Source organism: Colossoma macropomum, unplaced genomic scaffold, assembly GCF_904425465.1.
Source record: "Colossoma macropomum unplaced genomic scaffold, Colossoma_macropomum, whole genome shotgun sequence".
In the NCBI taxonomy this organism is placed as follows: domain Eukaryota; kingdom Metazoa; phylum Chordata; class Actinopteri; order Characiformes; family Serrasalmidae; genus Colossoma; species Colossoma macropomum.
Genome location: NW_023494793.1, coordinates 18,011,380 through 18,028,888, shown reverse-complemented (window position 1 = coordinate 18,028,888; position 17,509 = coordinate 18,011,380). Strand labels below are relative to the sequence as shown.

General features: G+C 37.6%; 1 protein-coding gene across 1 annotated transcript in view; it reads left to right on the top strand.

Annotated features, from left to right (window-relative positions):
- Window positions 1-17,509, top strand: part of cfap74 (cilia and flagella associated protein 74) — a 97,556-nt gene that overhangs the window by 6,095 nt on the left and 73,952 nt on the right. The window contains 8 exon segments of the mRNA XM_036579719.1: window positions 961-1,071; window positions 1,169-1,271; window positions 4,457-4,614; window positions 4,718-4,925; window positions 6,677-6,865; window positions 15,367-15,528; window positions 15,607-15,687; window positions 15,689-15,726. Coding sequence (XP_036435612.1) covers window positions 961-1,071; window positions 1,169-1,271; window positions 4,457-4,614; window positions 4,718-4,925; window positions 6,677-6,865; window positions 15,367-15,528; window positions 15,607-15,687; window positions 15,689-15,726 — 1,050 coding nt within the window.

Genomic DNA, 17,509 nt, shown 5'->3' with positions numbered 1-17,509 from the left:
TCTGGCGGTTGGCGCTTTTCTCCGAGCGTGTTCAGCTGTCCAATGACGTTGCGTGAGCGGCAGCTTGAAAAGAAGCGGTGGTTGGCTTCACAGGTCTCGGAGGAAGCCTGTGTTAGCCTTCACCCTCCTAGCGTTGATAGCATCGTGTGACTGGGGGAGTCCTAACTAGCGGGTGGAATTGGAGACGACTAAATTGGGGAGAAAATCGGGTAAAAAAAATAAGTCCAAGAAAGGAAAATTTCTTCAGTGATTGTTTAAACCGTTTGTTCAATAAAGATAGAAAGATACAGCACTGTAAAGTCATTTATAAGCTTGACTATAATGTTCCAGATGTATGAAATATGGAAATCTGGACAGTTTCAAAGAGTTCGCAAGTTAATGTAATCAAAATAATACATGAAAACAGGCTTACCTAACAAGGACCACATGCAGCAGTTTAGAGTGCTTGTTCTTTACTAAACAAATATTTTAAGCCAGCACTGTTTGGAAGTTTGGTCAAGAATCTATTTGTTTGTTTTCTTTGCTGTCCAAGGTACTGTCAAAAGTCTTCTCCAACACCAAAGTAAAAGGCATCAATATTTTTCCTGTCCTGCTTTTTTGTTGTCCAGCTTTCACAGCCACAAAGAACCACAGAAAACACCATAGCAATTCTGATCTTTCATTGTAGAGAAATTACATTTGAAGACCTGGGTCGTATTGTCATAATCTGTTGTATTTTTGACTGCTGGATTCTTTGTTGTTAATAATTGGGGCGGCAGTAGCTCTTACTCTTACACTTAGACCACAAAGACAGTCAGAAAATTTCGAGACCAGCTTAAATAATTAAGGGGATTGATGGAATACTCTTGAGTATATCATGAAGAACAGGTTACAATTTAGAAGCCATTCATGCAGAAATCCAGATAATTCCGAAGAGTTTCCAAGCTTTTCCACTCAACCAGATTTGTTACTGTGTGTCAGTGAACAGGAGATGGCTTTGCAAGAACAGGCAGAGCTTGACCAGAGGAGACGGGATCAGGCCCTGGCTGGTCGACGGAAAGCTGTGGTTTTCCTCAAACAGACTCTCAACAGGTAACGCACACACATTTGTCATAACGTATTTTCACACCTTGGTCTTATATTTCATGCTGAATGCTGATAAAAGCCGTAATTTATCTGTGTGCTGAAGGATGCGCCAGAAAGAGGCAGAGAGAGAAGAGAAGAAGAAAGAGCTGATGAAGAGGAGGATGGAGGCAGCGGTATCACTGAAGGCCAATATAGCTGCCACTCAGGTACATAACAAAATTAGAAGTCAGGAAGTGCACAGGTGATCCTTATGGAAGCTTTGCATTTCACAGGAAACCAGTCACTGTAGTGAAGTTTAAAATGGAGAACTATTCTGACACTAATGTGTAACTTTCTTCTGTGACCTGATTTTAGTCTTATTTAGTGTCAAAGTGAACATGTTAAATGAGTAGTGCCGTTAATGTTTTTGCCTAGTTTGGCTTTTAACCCATCCATAGTTCCGGCTTGAAGCCCAGCTGCTGACCCACTGACTGTTTATATTGCTAAAAAATAAAAATAAAAAAAGGTTCTTGTAAAGACTAGATATAAAAATTGATGGTCTAAAAATATGATATTTTTACTATTAGATGTACTAAATTTAGAGATGTCCAGTTATATTTTAAAGGAACAGGTATTGGCTAAAATAAGCTCTTCCAGTTCTTTCCTTTGTTTGTTTTTGCAGTGTTCATCTAAACACCGGCACGTAAAATGTGAGCCTGTGGCTATTCAAATCTGTTTTTTGCCGTTTGTTGCAAGTGACGTGCTGCCAAGACCATGCACTCTCACCACGTTTATCTCTTGTGTTGAAAACAAAACTATCACGTTATGCTTTGCCAGCCACATCACGTTGCTTCTGCTTTTAAAGCTGCGTTAGCAGAAACAGCCACATCATCAGAGAAGTCAGAAAAACTAGATCATATTTAAAGAGACGAAACATAAACATACGTATGTACATACATATAAACATACATAAACATATAGTTCAGAATATAGCATTATGTACACATTATGAGATGTAGTCATTTCATTGTAGTATTCTTTGGCAGCCTAGCATAATAATAAATTGTGCAGCTGTTGTCATATTTCATATTACCCATTAAAACACAAAACCTAGACTAAGAATTAGCTGATTCTATATTCGAGGACTCCAAACTGCTTGGAGGGCTGACAGTGATAACTCTTGATATCACTAGATGTTGGTGATGAAAACTCTGCGTTCACGTGATTTTAATGTTTGGGTTCGTGTCAACCCTGAATTGATAAAAGTAATAGCTAGATTCAGATGAAGATTATGTTATCTGTTTGACTGCTTTTAAATGGAAAAAACTGTCTATGTTCAAATTGGAGCACATAAGACAAATGTGATGAATCGCGATTAACTAGACAGCATAATTTGAATAATTGCACTTCATTATTTTAATGGTTTGACAGCCCTAGTCTTATTCCTTTGATTTTCCTGAAAGACACTTTCATATATATTTCATGTTTATGTTTCTGCATGCTGTTACCCGTATAGAAGTCACATACGTTATCGTGCACGTTTTAGGACATCCTAAGAACACAATGTCAGGTTTTAGACATCAGACAAAACAGCTTCGGGTCTCAGGAAAAACACTGTCTCATACAGATGAGCATCAGGTGAAACAGCCTTGGACAAAAGGAATCAGGCAAGGCTGTTGGACTACGTGCACCATGGCTTTGGACGTTAAAATTCGTGTGACATTCACAATTCTGTTCTGTCTTACCAGAGTAATTAGAGTTTTGTGGCCAAATTAAAGATGACAGTGTACTGCAACAACAAATTCCCCAAACTATGTTACTGCTCACATTCAACTAAGCTTGCTCACACTTCCACTTATGGACTGCTGCCGCCATATACATTTGTAAGTGCTTTGTGAATATAAAAAATAACAATATAAAGAAAACCAAAACAAAGATGTCAATTTTTTGTGATTCATTTTTTATTATTTCCCATTTAAAGAAAAAAAACACAAACAAAAAGATTTCACAAACAAAAAAAGTCACTTTTTTAACTGTTTACCATGGTTATTTTCCACATGCTTAGCCAATAACATGATTCTGTTACCACCACAGGCCTAGATCCTGCATGTATCAGTAAGTGCATTTTGAAAATCATGAAAGCAGAGGCTTGTGCACTATTTGACTACCCACTGTTTAAGATTTATTTCTCTCTGATTTTTGCATCCCTTCAGTACATGTTACTGAAGAGAGTGAGCTCCCCCGTTGAGTATGCTAAGTAATTTTGTGACAGCACTGAGAAAGGAACATAAAAGAAACAAATTTGATTCAACAATAGAAATTTCTTACATTTGCAAAGCCGCATAGAATGCTGTAATTGGACAGTGACAAAGTTTGTCTTGTTTTGACTCTCTTCTCCAGCACATGTTTTGAAATGAATGATGACTATGTTGTTGTTACGGTGCTGAATGTCAAGTGTATGTACATCTACTTTGGATGAATCATACAGAAATCACTGCTCTTTTTATACATATACCTTCCTTCCCTGATTTCAGGAGATCAAAAATGATTGGACTGTTGCTTGTTCAGTTGTTTCTTGGCTAGCTGTGTATCATTGCATCATCACTTCATGCACAAAAAAGCTAACAAAGTGTTGTAGCATTTGCAGTGTGACATTCACATATAGCATCTGTTGCTGTTGCCCCTCAGTATGAGAACCTAGGATGTGCCTATGGTGGTAAAGCAGAGAATGCACCAAGCTTAGCAATAGTGGACAAACCATGGATAATCACAGTAGAGGACAACCAAGACCAGAAGAACAACTTTAAATAATGGAAAGAATGGAGCTTTTATTAGGTCATAGAAGTGTGTAATAAAACTTTGGGCCTGCCGGCTGGTCCATGGCTTAGTCAGGGGCTAAAAGGAAAATTTAAGAAGATATGCAAAAATTGAGAAAATGCCCTTAGACACTAGAGGGTTAAGAGCACTGTGGACAGGCATTACAGTGCAAAGCAAACTGCAGACAGCGTACATATTTAGCATAGCACAGGCATATTCCCTCAGAGCAATCGCATTTCAGTCCGACTAACCGGAGATTCATTTGACTACCAAGTGTGAATGCATGTGGCTAAAATCTTATCAGGATACAGTCCAGATATTAGTCACATGAAGTGGCCAGGTGTAAACAAGGTCTTTGGTTCTTTAGCCTTGTTTTGCTAAAGCTACTTCCAAATTCATTATTCCTGCACGCTGTGGCTGTGATTAGCCTATGTTTTGCTGCTGTGAATAATTGTTTCCAAATAGAAATTGGATGTCTTGATACCCTCATTCGCTAGAGTACCGCATACTATGTTATTGTCCATGGCCTGTTACTTCTGGAGAAAACTACAGAGTGTGTTTGTGGAACATGCATTTTCCTTATTTTTGGTTTCAGGAAACACTGCGTGTTAGACAGGCCAAGGAGAAGGCTCGCTTGCAGAAACGAAGAGAGGATGAGAACCGTCGGAGAGAATCACTGCAACAAGCAGGCGTGAACAGCATCAAACTCATGCACCTGCAGAAAGCACAGGAGGACCTACACAAAAAGCAGGAGTAGGACTTCACAAAAAATTGCCAAGCCCTCAGAGTTACTCTTCCAGTAATGTATCCTAACTAGTAAGAATACCTGTTAACCAGAAATTGTTCTCTTTTTTAGGGAATTCCAGGAGAGGCAGAAAGCCAGGCGGATTGAGATCGTTTCCAAACTGCTCCTGGAAGAAGAGATGAAGGAGAAGCTGGAGAAACGGCAAGCACTCCTTTTTCCTCCAACACCGCCTCATATGACTGAGAGCGCAGCGCTGAAGCGGCGAGAGCAGAGGCTGCTCAAGAGCATCCTGCCTCCACCACCACGAGCAGAGAGAGAGGTACCTTGTGTTATATATACATGTACTATATATGTTTTGTTTTAACATAATGGTACACAGTGCTGTGCAAAGTACTTCTACACCTAACATCAATGCAGTAAAAGTAAAAAGAATTTCTTGTTTTCAAAAAAGTAGTTAGAAGAGCTACAGTTGTATGCAAAAGTTTGGGCGCCCCTGGTCAAATGACATGATCTGTTGATTTCTGCATAAATAAGTTAACACATCCTATACAGAGAACACACTTCTGCACATTTTAAACCCTTAACCCATTTAATCTCAGGCTTATTACATACTAAGGCTTATTATTCAGTAACTCTAGGGACTCCAGTGCAAACTGGCTGAGCTATTCTTAGGTTATAGAGTTGTGCACTAAAATCAGAATAATTCCATATTTAATTGTGCTCTCTGCAAAAGATGTGTCCCTTATTTTCACTTAGAAAATCAACAAAACATACACAATAGTTACACAGTGCTCTAAATTATGTTATGGTAACTGACAGAGACGTTCAGAAGTTGCTTCATGCGAGTCCAAGCTGAGTCTCTCAGGACAAGTCAATACCGCATTAAATAACGAGACTGTCATTACAGAAGAACCTGTAGTTTAAAAAATAGAAATGAAGCACTACACAGTCAATGCAGAGCTTAAAATAAAGGACCAGTACAGCTTGAAACATTTGGTTAGTCGGTAGCTTGTAAGTATGCTTTAATGCTTGCTAACTGAAGTTCTAGTAAGTTTTAAAAGAATGTGATTTGTAACTCAAAAAACTTCAGCTAGATTAGTTGACAACTAAAGTTAAATTAGCGATTGCTAGTTTAGCCTCTTACCTTTAAGCAACTAATTTACTGCATGTAGCGCTTCAGTTCTGCCTTTCAGTATGAAAGTTTTTCCAAAATGAGTGGCTAGTTATTTGAAGCCATATCGAAGCTGACGCAGTGGCAAGCTGCGAGTAAATTTACTGCATTAAAATTGGCAGTCCTAATTAAATCTAATTCATTAAATCAGAGTCTAGTCACAAATCAGTCATTTAAGCACAAGTCTGAGGCGAGTCATGAGACAGTGAAGTGTGAGTCGGAGTCGAGTCAAGAGTCAGTTAAGCTTGAGTCCAAATCGAGCCTCGATTTAGTTAAGCGCCAGTCTGAGTCAGGTCACAAGTCAGTTAAGCGTGTGTCCTAGTCGAGTCACAAGCCAGTCATGAGTCAGTTAAGCACGAGTCCAGGTTGAGTCAGGAGTCAGGTTAACATGCGGCTCGAGTTTGAGTTGTTGACTCAAGACCCATCTCTGCTACCTGAAAGCTGTATAATGTAATGAATTCTGTCTGCTAGTTAAGCTTGAGTCTGAGTCAAGTCATGCGTCAGTTAAGCGCGAGTCCGAGTCACAAGCCAGTTAAGCGTGAGTCCAAGTTGAGTCACTTGCCATTTAAGTTTGAGTCAAGTCACGAGTCAAGGTTGAGTCACGAGTCAGGTTAACCTGCGACTCGAGTTTGAATTGCTGACTTGATCCATCTCTGCTAATTGAAAGTTGTACAATGTAATAAATTAATAAATAAATTAGATTATGTAGATTATTTTTAATGCTGGTGAAACAAATGAAAATCCTAGTTTGTTTTATTTACATTAATGGTTATAAATTTATTAATAACTTGTATTGATATGCACAACATGCTCCCCTAATTTATTTATGGTAGGAAAGTCAGGTAATAGAGTGAGTATAAACACTTTTTCATTCCCTGTCTTTTTATTGATGTCCTCAGGAGAGCCCGACCCGGCGCTCAGTGTCATCTCCTTTCAGCTCCAGAAGTGACGTCAGCATCTCTCCAGACTTCCTGAAGGATGAGAGGAGGAAGGAGGGAGGTAAAACAGTGGAGGAAAAAGGACAGCAAGAGTGCCTGGTCCAGCCTGAGTTCACTGGCCTCTGGGACCGCAAGCACAGTGATTACACGGTAACATGCCACATTAAATAAAACTACAGTAGCTTGTTTAGTTACACCGTATTACATACATTCTCACTAGATCACATTTAATCATACCGAATCAGATAAAATTGCATTGCAGGACTAAATAGTGTAATGTGATGTAACAGGAAGACTTTTGTCAATACCGTCAATATTCAAATTCTTTACTTGCCCACTAAAATTCCCTCAGATGTGCACTAAGTCCACACAGTGGCATTGTTATTAGCCTGATCTGAGAAAGCTAAAGGTGTGTTGAAGGTGAATAGAAGGACAGTTGAGAGTTTACCTCAGTCCCACAGGGCCTAAAGCAGACAATTCGCAACTCTCTCTTAGTCTTTTTCTGTATACCTCCATTGTAATCCTTTAGATCTGCAGTGACACACATCACTTCTTATTTGCTGGTAGTGGTGAAACTTCAAACCCAAGATGACACACGGCCCAGCCTCAGACTGTGTGCAGCCAGCCATGTGGAAGACATTGAGGGCTGGATCTTTACGTGCTAGCTGCAGAGCACAGTGCCTTGGTGCAAGTCATACCACACAAATTGGTCTAGTGGGCCCTATTAGGAGGCTGACTATAATTAAGATCAAAAATACAGTGGAGAGCAGTCTAATGGCACTACTTCTGGTAGAATCATTAGTAAGCAGTAGTAATAGTTGAATAGATGTTTAACAGTAGATGCAGAAAAGCAGCTGAAATACTACAGTGAATAACACTATGAATAATCTGAGTAGTTTAAATACTTAAAGTAGGGGTGCATAGTATGTCCAATTATGTGCAGCTGCGGCCGTCGCTGCAAAGACTTGTCTGTAGATACAGTCGTATGCAAACCTTTGGGTGCCCCTGGTCAAATTACGTTTTTGTTGATTTTCCAAAATGAAAATAAGCTACACATCTGTTATAGCAGTGGTTTACAACCTGGTCCTCAGGGCCTCCCAGATGGTCTACATTTTTGCTCCAAGTCAATTCACAGCTCATAGGGATGAAGGAAAACTGTGGATTGCGGGACGGGGCTGGGAACCACTGCTCTATAGAAAATCCATTTCTGCACATTTTAATGCATAGTTACTGTTTATTTGCTTGAAGTAACATACTGGAAAAAAAATAACAAAATGTGGACTGTGTAGATGTTATGGCAGATTTTATATTTTATGTTTTTTTTTCAATATGTTAAAAATAAAATAAAATATGAAAATAAATAGAAATTGACCACTAAAATTTACAGAATTGCCATGTTTTAGTTTGTTCACTGTAGAGGATGTGTTTACTTATTTTCACTTAGAAAATCAACAAAACATGTCATTTGATGACTCTGAAAATTTGTTTGGGTAATCATTAAAAGGTAATTTCCTAAATTTAAACTGGTTCTACAATAAACGTTTGTGGCTAGCCTCTTAGTTAACTAATGGTATGCTCACGCTAGCTAGCAGCTAATGAGAAGTTAGATGGATAGATAAAAAATTTAATAATAATAACTTTATTATAGAGCACAGAGCATTTTTCATTTTAGTGGCATCTTAAAATCCTTTACAGACAGGTGATAGTTTAATATTAAAGTTTCAAATTGAGTTTGATTTTTGATATGTTTTCTCTGTTCCTCCATGATAAAATGAATACCTGATAGTGATTTCAGTATTCAAATACTGGCTTCTCGATCGGTTCACCAAAGACTCGAGTGCAGTTTAGTTTTGCAGTTCTCTGAATAAACTGTCCATGTTCCATTTGTTATAATGTCATTATCACGTAATGCCACGATATTTAAAGGGACTCTCTGGCCAGACTACATTCTTAAAAAAATGGTTCTTCAGGTATTCTTTAGTAAAAAGAATGGTTCTATTCAGAACAGTGACTTCTATATAGAACCATTTAATGCTTAAATGGTCCTTTGCATGGTGAAATGGTTCTTCAGCTTGATGGTGAATGTGTTGTATATGGTTTCTTTATAGAACCTTTTTGAGAACAGTTCTACATAGCACCAAAAATGGTTCTTTCATTGTTACCATATCAGGTTTGTAACAACAGAAGAACACTTTTTTGTGCTATATAGAACCATATACAACACATTCCTCATCAGTCTGAAGGACCATTTCAACATGCAAATAACCTTTTAAGCATTATAAGCATGGTTCTAAATAGAACATTTCCTTTACTAAAGAACACTTGAAGAACCTTCTTTTTAAGAGTGTAGGAACATCCCTTTCTGACGATGTATCAAAAGGTGGGAGGAACTTTTGAAAAGCTACAGCTGCTTAGGGATGGATTTTTTAGGGAGCTTCCAGGCCAAAGTGCTGCAGAGATTAGCATTTACATTCAGCCAGTGCTCTGAATTCAGCTGTTGAAGGCTGAATCAGGTGTGTTTAATGAGGCGGGGTGCTGAAGTCTGCAGTGTTTTGGCCCACGAGGACTGGAGCCTGACACATGGGATGTAGGAAGTGCTAGAGGGCTGCTTAGACATGCCTGCATTTGTGCTGCCTTTTGCATGTTTGAAATACGTTTTGTTTTAGTAGCACGCAAATGCATAATGAAGCCAGATAGCAAGCAGTAGCTTGGAAGCCAGAAAACACATTAAAAAAACACAGCTCACCCTCAAAAATCAAATTAGCTGTAGTAGTTCAACTTTCTTCCACCTTTTGAGATATTATCAGAAGGAGGTTTTCCTGGGCTGGCCAGTGTAGCCCTTTCACGACGGAGAGTAATGAAGAATACAATAGAAAGAGACAGTAGAAGACCTACAACCTACTGAAACTGGTATTGGATGTTAGATAATAGCACAACTAAAGGTAAAATATTGCCCAACATTGCTTATTCCAGTGCTGAATTGCCTTAAACAAATTTGTGCTTCTCTCTTGCTCATGCTAGAATATGAATTTTGCTGCTCCTGCGTTTCAGTTAATTGAAGATGACTGTTTGGTATTTCAGCCTGTAACATTTAAGGAGGTAAACGTCAGCCTTCTTTTCTTCTGTCACTTATAGGCAGGCCTCAGGCTTAACACTATACCCAATTTGATTTTTTTGCATACCCCAACTAAGATTCATCTGAATATATTATCAGGCCATATCATACAAGCCCATTACAGTTTTAAATACCTCTTTAGATGTTGAACTTCCCTACTCAAGTGTGATTCTCTTTGAAAAACACTGTCTTTTATGTGCACTGGGTAGCAGAGACTTAAAAGACAGAGAATAAAATATTTTGATGCTGACTGGGGGTGGTATCGTGGGGTTGCAGTGTATTCATTTTTTAGTAACTGAATTATGTAAGGGGTATTTTTGGAAGTTGGTTTGCAGATTTAGAAGTGGTGTTTCGTTCTGAAATACTTTGGTTTAAGAATCAGTTCTTAGATGCATTAATAACACAGGAACTCTGTAGTAGCAGCCGTCGTCACTGAAAATGTAAGGGAGTTGCAATTTGGTTTAATTCAAACGTGTATATCATTTACTCATAAACAGAATGTACACATCAACACATTTCTGTCTTTGTTTAGTTTTGGCCATAATTGTGTTGATCTGTTATCAATATAGTAAAAATAAGTAGACGTCCTCTACAGAGAACACACCTCTGCACGTTTTAATGCATAATTACTGTTTATTTGCTGAATTTAACATATTAGGTGAACATAAAATGGCACCTTTGCAAATGTTATGGCACATTTATATTTTATGTTGCATTTTTTAAATATGTTAAACAAATAAAGCGAATAAATAGCAACTGTGCTCTGAAATTAGCAAAAAAGGCCATACTAAAGTTTACTCCCTATAGAGGATGTGCTATATATGTGTATAGCACTGTGCAAAAGCCTTAGGCACCTAATAAAATGGTTTAAAACTATTTATATTGGCAGTACATGTATTTTTGCCTAATAAAACACCATAACATTAGAATAAATACAAACTAGTACACCTTATGTATCCTCTTTCTGCATGTGGCCACTCCACTGACAGCTCTGTTATCACACTAATTACGAAACTGTTGGCTCTCTGAGTATGAAATGTTGTGATTCTGTTTTGAGCTGCTAGCGAGCAATGAGGGGTGAAATGGGAGGACTAAGGAACCCCTGCTGTGAAAACAATCCACACACAGACAGCTGTGACACAGACAGCACAACTGTAGCTGTATTAATGTAAAAAACATGCACAACTGCCACAATAAAAAATAGCATTTAAACACAATTAAAACACTTTCATAAATGTTGAGTTGCTTGATTACCTCCAAAGATGAAAATCCAGTTTGTTTCGTTTTTGTAATACAAATTTCCATCAAAATATACTCCATCAATGTTAATGAAGAAAAAAAAATCTGAAGGAACTCCAAAACAGGTCAAAATTGCATTTTATAGCTACTTTTAAAAAAGACTTAATGTAGTGAAATATTGATTAGCCATAATATTTTGCCATCTAAATCTTGATATAGGTTTGGTTCCTATCATTGCATGGATTTGTTCAGTTCCATCAGCAGCACCTGATTTAATTTAATGAAGGACAGATTAGCTGAGCTAGGTATTGGATGGTGACTGTAAACACTGTGCTTCCTGGAGGAGAGGAATAGAAATACATGCATGATGTATTGTAAGTAAGTAGTAAAGTTTATTTATATAGCGCTTTTTACAACAGGTGTTGTCACAAAGCAGCTTTACAAGGAAATGAGCATTACAAAAAGAAGTCCGGGTCCGAGCCCCCATGAGCAAGCCAGTGGCGACAGTGGCAAGGAAAAACTCCCTAAGAGAAACAGGAAGAAACCTTGAGAGGAACCAGGACTCAGAAGGGGAACCCATCCTCCTCTGGTCGACACCGGATAGTAAACATTGTTAGTATAAAGTATTATAGTACAAAAAAACAGGGTAAAACGTGAAGGAAACAATTAATTTGAATAGTTCAGTTCATGCAGCAGAAGCAGCAGCATCAATGGGGTCAGGTTGTGAGGGTGAGGTTTGCACGGTGAGCAGTGGCACCCGATCAAGGCAGCAGAGGCAGCAGCATCAGCAGCAGGATGGGCAGCTGTTCAACTCGGCAAAAGAAAGAGAGGAAAAACACAGTCAATGGGTGATTGATTAATTTGAATTAGTTTGAATGATTGATTGGTTCAATTGTTTATCTGTATTTATATGAATTGTGTTTTTAGTATATAATGCTTACTGCCCAGATAGATTTAGCTTCATTAATGTGTGTGACAGTGTGGATTTTACACATTTGAGTGAAGTAAAGCGATTTGTTTTCCAGTGTAAGACATTTGCCCATGTTTTCATGGGATAGAAATGCACTTTGTTTCCCTCACCTTATTGATACAGTAAGAATGTTAGCCAGTCTAGGATGTTAGTTAGGCAGTTGATGTTCTTCTCAAAGTATATTGGCAATGGGCAATCACAGTAGCTGGAAACTGCTGGAAACTGGATATGACTTACACTGGAGAAAAAGGTGCTGCAGCAGTGAAAATTCTAGTCTCAGAAAACTTTCCTCTTGTTGACATCCAGACCGGACTAATACAGAAATGGTGTTACTGTATTGGGGAGTTCCCTGTCATTGTTAACTGCTACAGAAATGATTGATATTTTTGATATTGTTGCTAACATGTATTCAATGTGATATTATAAAGGTCTTATATTGTTGAGCTCAATTAAACAAACATTAGGTGTCTTAGTAAACGCGTTTCCAGCTTTCCTCAGCTCAAGTAATGGCGATCACACATTTATGTAATAATTGTGTCGGGCTTACTTCTACATGGTTTTCAGAATTGATAAAGTTGGAAGCTATGACTGTATGCTATCAAACCCAGTAGAAATATTTGACCATGGTTGGACTAATGACTAAGACAAGTGTAAACTGTGTCAGTTGACAAGATAATTGGTTCCCTTGAAAAAAAGGCATATTTAGATTGGAAATATCATGGTTATTACATATTTACATATTTCCCAAAGCTGTATTCGGCTATAGCAATTTCTTTGATGTGACTGTCTCATTCTTAGGGGAAGCTAAAACAAAGTTTGTCAGACATATGAAAAATTCTTATGTTACGGTAGATACTTGCTATGATGTCTAAGCAAATGGAAGAAAAGGCTTTTACAGTCTTCTTTCTCAGAGCTCTGCCTGCAGTGCACATTGTGAGATATATTAGAGTGGAATTATGGAGTTATGTGCTGGCAGCTCTGTGATTATGTGCTTCTCATATACAGTACTTTCTCAGAAACCTTATAGATTTCAGTGCAGTCAAAGGATAGAACTGGTAGTTCTCCTGAAGGGGACCAAGTAAGCACTGCTTCACTTACTCTGTAACCAAGGACATAACTTTGGGTTGAACATTGGAGGGGTTGCACAGGACCTGCTTAGGGGTCAATGGGCATTCAATCAGGGGAAATAAATTGCAATTGACACATAAAAGCTTTGGAAATATAATGACCTAATCTCACCACAAGAGTTCTAACCTAAATCTAAAATATTTTTAATGATTGGTCCAACACAGTTAGAGAATAAATCGTCTTATATAGTATTGTAGTAGGTTATATTAACATTAGCTCAGTCCATCCGTGGTCAGTTTTTTCTGCTGGGTCTGATAGTGACAACAACCAGATTTCCTACTTTTTTGTTACTTAAAACTGCGAAAAAGATCATGATTTTTTTTTTTACTTTTTTCTAAATATCACTTATATTGACTGAAAAGTTATGGAAAGTCTCAATATGTAACACTGAGGGAGACAAAGAGGCAGGATGCAAGTGCAGGTCTGACAAAATAGTATCCACAACAAAACAAAGACCTAGCACTACTGAACAAATACTGACACATGAAGAAAACCAAAGCCAAAAGGACATGAAGAAAACTAGAAAACAAACAAGAGATAACCAAAACAAGACCTGAGAGAAGAAAACACCAATCAAACATAAAGCACACAAGCAGGGGTATAAATACAGATGGAACAGACTAGAAACACCATAGACTAATGAGAGGGCAGAGCTACGGACAACAGACAGGCGAGACAGATAGCAAGAAGGCAGAAACAAAGGAGGAGACAATCAAAACAACAACAAAAGTACATGGAACAAGAAAGCTAAGACTATAACAGAGAAAGACTAAGAAAGGGCAAGACAGGATGTTATAACATTGTATGTGACTACTGTGTATTAGAGTGAAATGAGGGTAAAGAGCAAAACTAAAGAAAAAGACTGTGTGTTGCTAAGCAGCCCTGCCTCACTTCTTGACTCACTCCCTGCCTATAATATAGCTACAGTTGAATGCAAAATACATGTTATGTTGAATCTCTAAATGAGTACACATCCTTTACAGAGAGCACACATCTGCACATTTTAATGCGCAATTACTATTTCTTTGCTAAATTTAACATATTAGGGGGGAAATGAACTGTGGCCAGTACTAAAGTTGAGGAGTGTGTGAACGTATTTTCACCTAGAAGATCAACAAAACGCTATCTTTTCAACTATTAGCGATGGGCACCACAACCACAGATGTAAATGTAACATTAACTAACATTAGTCTCAGCCTCAGATGGAGTGATGTGTCTACTCAAAAGTCTACACAGCTGTGTAGGATACTGCACACCAAGCACTTCGCATTAAACAAATGTTTTTTATACAGTAAAGGTATGTGTTAAACACATCAAAAGTATAACCAAGGGGTGAAACAACCAAGGTTTTTTTGAACTGGGGTAACAAGAATATTTAAATCAACATTAATAACAGTATTATTACTAATCAGTAATAGTTATACAGGTACACTGTAAGTAAATACTATGAATAAAATCATGTATGGTAGCATTTTTATATCAGTAAAACCAATACTTATGCCTTGTTTTATTGCCAAATAATCATTATCAAAAATGAATTACTGGGGGGGTTATATGGTCGAGTTAATATTTTTAAAATTAAATCTGCAACCTTTCTACTTTTCCTTGGTGCACTCCCAGAGTAAGAAAAGTGGTCTCAATAATGTTCATACTGCCTATTTTGCTGCCCATGCAATGTTTGAAAGTAGTTTAAACGTGACACGTCACATCTAACACTTAATAGCAAGACAGGAAAATCATGAGCGCTCTGCAGTCTGACATGCAGAAACAGTGACAGTATGCCACAAAATCAGTTAGCAGCTGAATTCTCTTTGAATATTGAGTTCTCATGATATGAACTGACAAGATGCTGTGAAAATGAAAATGACTGTAAAGGATCTTTAATAATCATTGAAGTTCATATTATCTGTTGTTTTAGGAAAGAGTAGAGGCAGCAGTCATCTGCAGTGTGGTGCTGCAATTTACTGTATTGATTGAAACAAATAGAATATAGGCTGTTCAGCAGAACTAGCAGGAACAGAACATATGGTGGGGCCAGCTAAAGAAGGAAATGCATTACATCATAGACAAACCGTGATAAGCAGTTTTACCCACTGAATGAGTAGTGAGGAGTTTTCAGTTATACTTTTCAAAGCCAATTTAACTGTATCCTCAGGAGATTCCTCAGTGTTTTCTTTCTCCAAATTGAAATGCTTTCAGGGCACAACAGATGAAGACATTCCTCTAAAAGCAGCTCATTTGAGGTCTATGAAGACAGGCCTGGAGAGAAGTTTGGCTTCAAAAGCTGGCAAAAAATCTGCAGGTGGCAAAGAAATAAAAGGTCCATCGTTCGTCAGCAAGCCAGAAATCGTCCTCTTTAAGGTAGATGCTTCTCATCAGTTCTCAGTTAGACTCTCTTTAAACATACTGTTTTTAAACAGCTGAAAAATTGTTTTGCAGGATTTTGATGTTGGAAAGACATATAAGAAGAAGGTTGTACTCACAAATGTCTCTCACGCCACAAATTACTGCAGACTTCTGGGGAGTTTCACAGAGTCTCATGGATTTCATATCAGTAAGGTGAGCCTCTCAATAACATTTGTAAAAAGTTTATGTGAAAAGATGTGAAATGAATAAATAACCCAGGCAACCAAGGTGAAGATGTAGAGTTAGGATTATCATTCTTAAAGACCCACTCAGGTAATTTAAAACAAAAAGTGGTCTAAAACAATGGAAAAAAACTCACTGAATGTATAACATTTCAACGTACAAATGTTTCAAACTAAAACTTGCTGAATGTATAATCTGCAGCTGATTATAGTTGGGCTGCACGACATGGACAAAATGCCAGGGTGGGATTATGTTGCAGCATATTGCAGTCCTTGGGATATATAGTAAACACACATTAGTGAACCCTATTGCAAAGGCCAACCAACAAACAATATAATATGAACTCTAGTAGAGGTGGCACGATACCAATTTTTTTTCTGATACTGATATCGATACTGAAACGGCGAGTTTCTACTGATACTGATCTGATATTTTCTCTTTAAAAACTTCACATCTTTAAAACAAGCTGTTTTATTTTGAAGAACTTCACGTAAAATGAGTGTCTAAAAGTAGGCTATCGTGCTGAAATGCTCTACTGCCCCACAGGAAGAAATACACAGCTAATAACATCATGTCTTAGAATGTGAGTGTGTGCTATTTCAGGACAGATTTGTTGCAAACTTGAATTGCATTCTTTTTTCCCACCCCGATATCCAGTCCAGCATTTTCCACTGATATCAGCCTGATACAGATACCCATCGATACAGATATGCCAACTCTAAATCCTGCAGTTGGATGTGACATACTGGGAATTGAAAACAATTAAAAGTAATGAATGTGTACTCTATACAGTACTACGCAAAAAGAGACAACCCTTCATTTGCTTAATTTCAAGTCAAGACATCCATTAAGTAGAAGGTATTAATTTGTCAGAAGACATTTCTGATAAGATTATATATAAGATAATCCACTTGCATAAGGAAGGGGAAACTCAAATGGAAGTAAGTTTTTTTTCTTTTTTTCCTTCTTTTTCCTCTTCTTCTTTTAACTATTATTCTGGAATTATTAAAAGAATTAGAGAAAAAGGGACTCCTAAAACCATGCAAGACCTGATAGACCACCAAAACTGTCACCATCAGATAAACAGTACTTTAAGCTTTCATCTTTAAAGATAGAGGAGAAAATCAAGCTCCACTTTCGCTTCAGATCTGAAAAAATCAACAGGTGTTTCTGTACACCCTTCCACTATGAGAAGACAGCTCAACACTATGAGTCTGAAAGGATGTTTAGCTGTCAAAAAGCTGTTACAGAGAAAAGGAAACAGACCAAAAGTAAAAGAAAATTTGCAAACTGCTGGTGTTCTCAGAACCGCTTACCTCAGAGTCCAGACCTCAACATCACGCAATGTGTTTGAGATTGCTTGGTTTGTGAGAAGCAGAAAATGCAACCAACTTCTAAGACTGAACTTTGGAGGCATGGAAAAATGTCTCTATGTGCAGATTTAAAATAATAATAAATTGTTTTATTTATATAGTACTTTTCACGCTGGTGACAGCTCAAAGTGTTTCGCAGACGGGTGATAAAGCTTAAGAGTAATACAAAAATTTTAAAAAATTAATTTAGAATCATATAAGAAAAGGAGACTTGAAAGCAAATGCTGAAAAATAACTGGCTGGAATTTAAATAAATAAAGGGCAGCACTGTATCTGTTAAAAAAACTTCCTCAGTTTGCAAAATTCTAGGTAGCTAATATAACTGACATTATTTCAAAAAGTGGTGGGATTTTGCACACATTATTCCTGTAAATCTCATT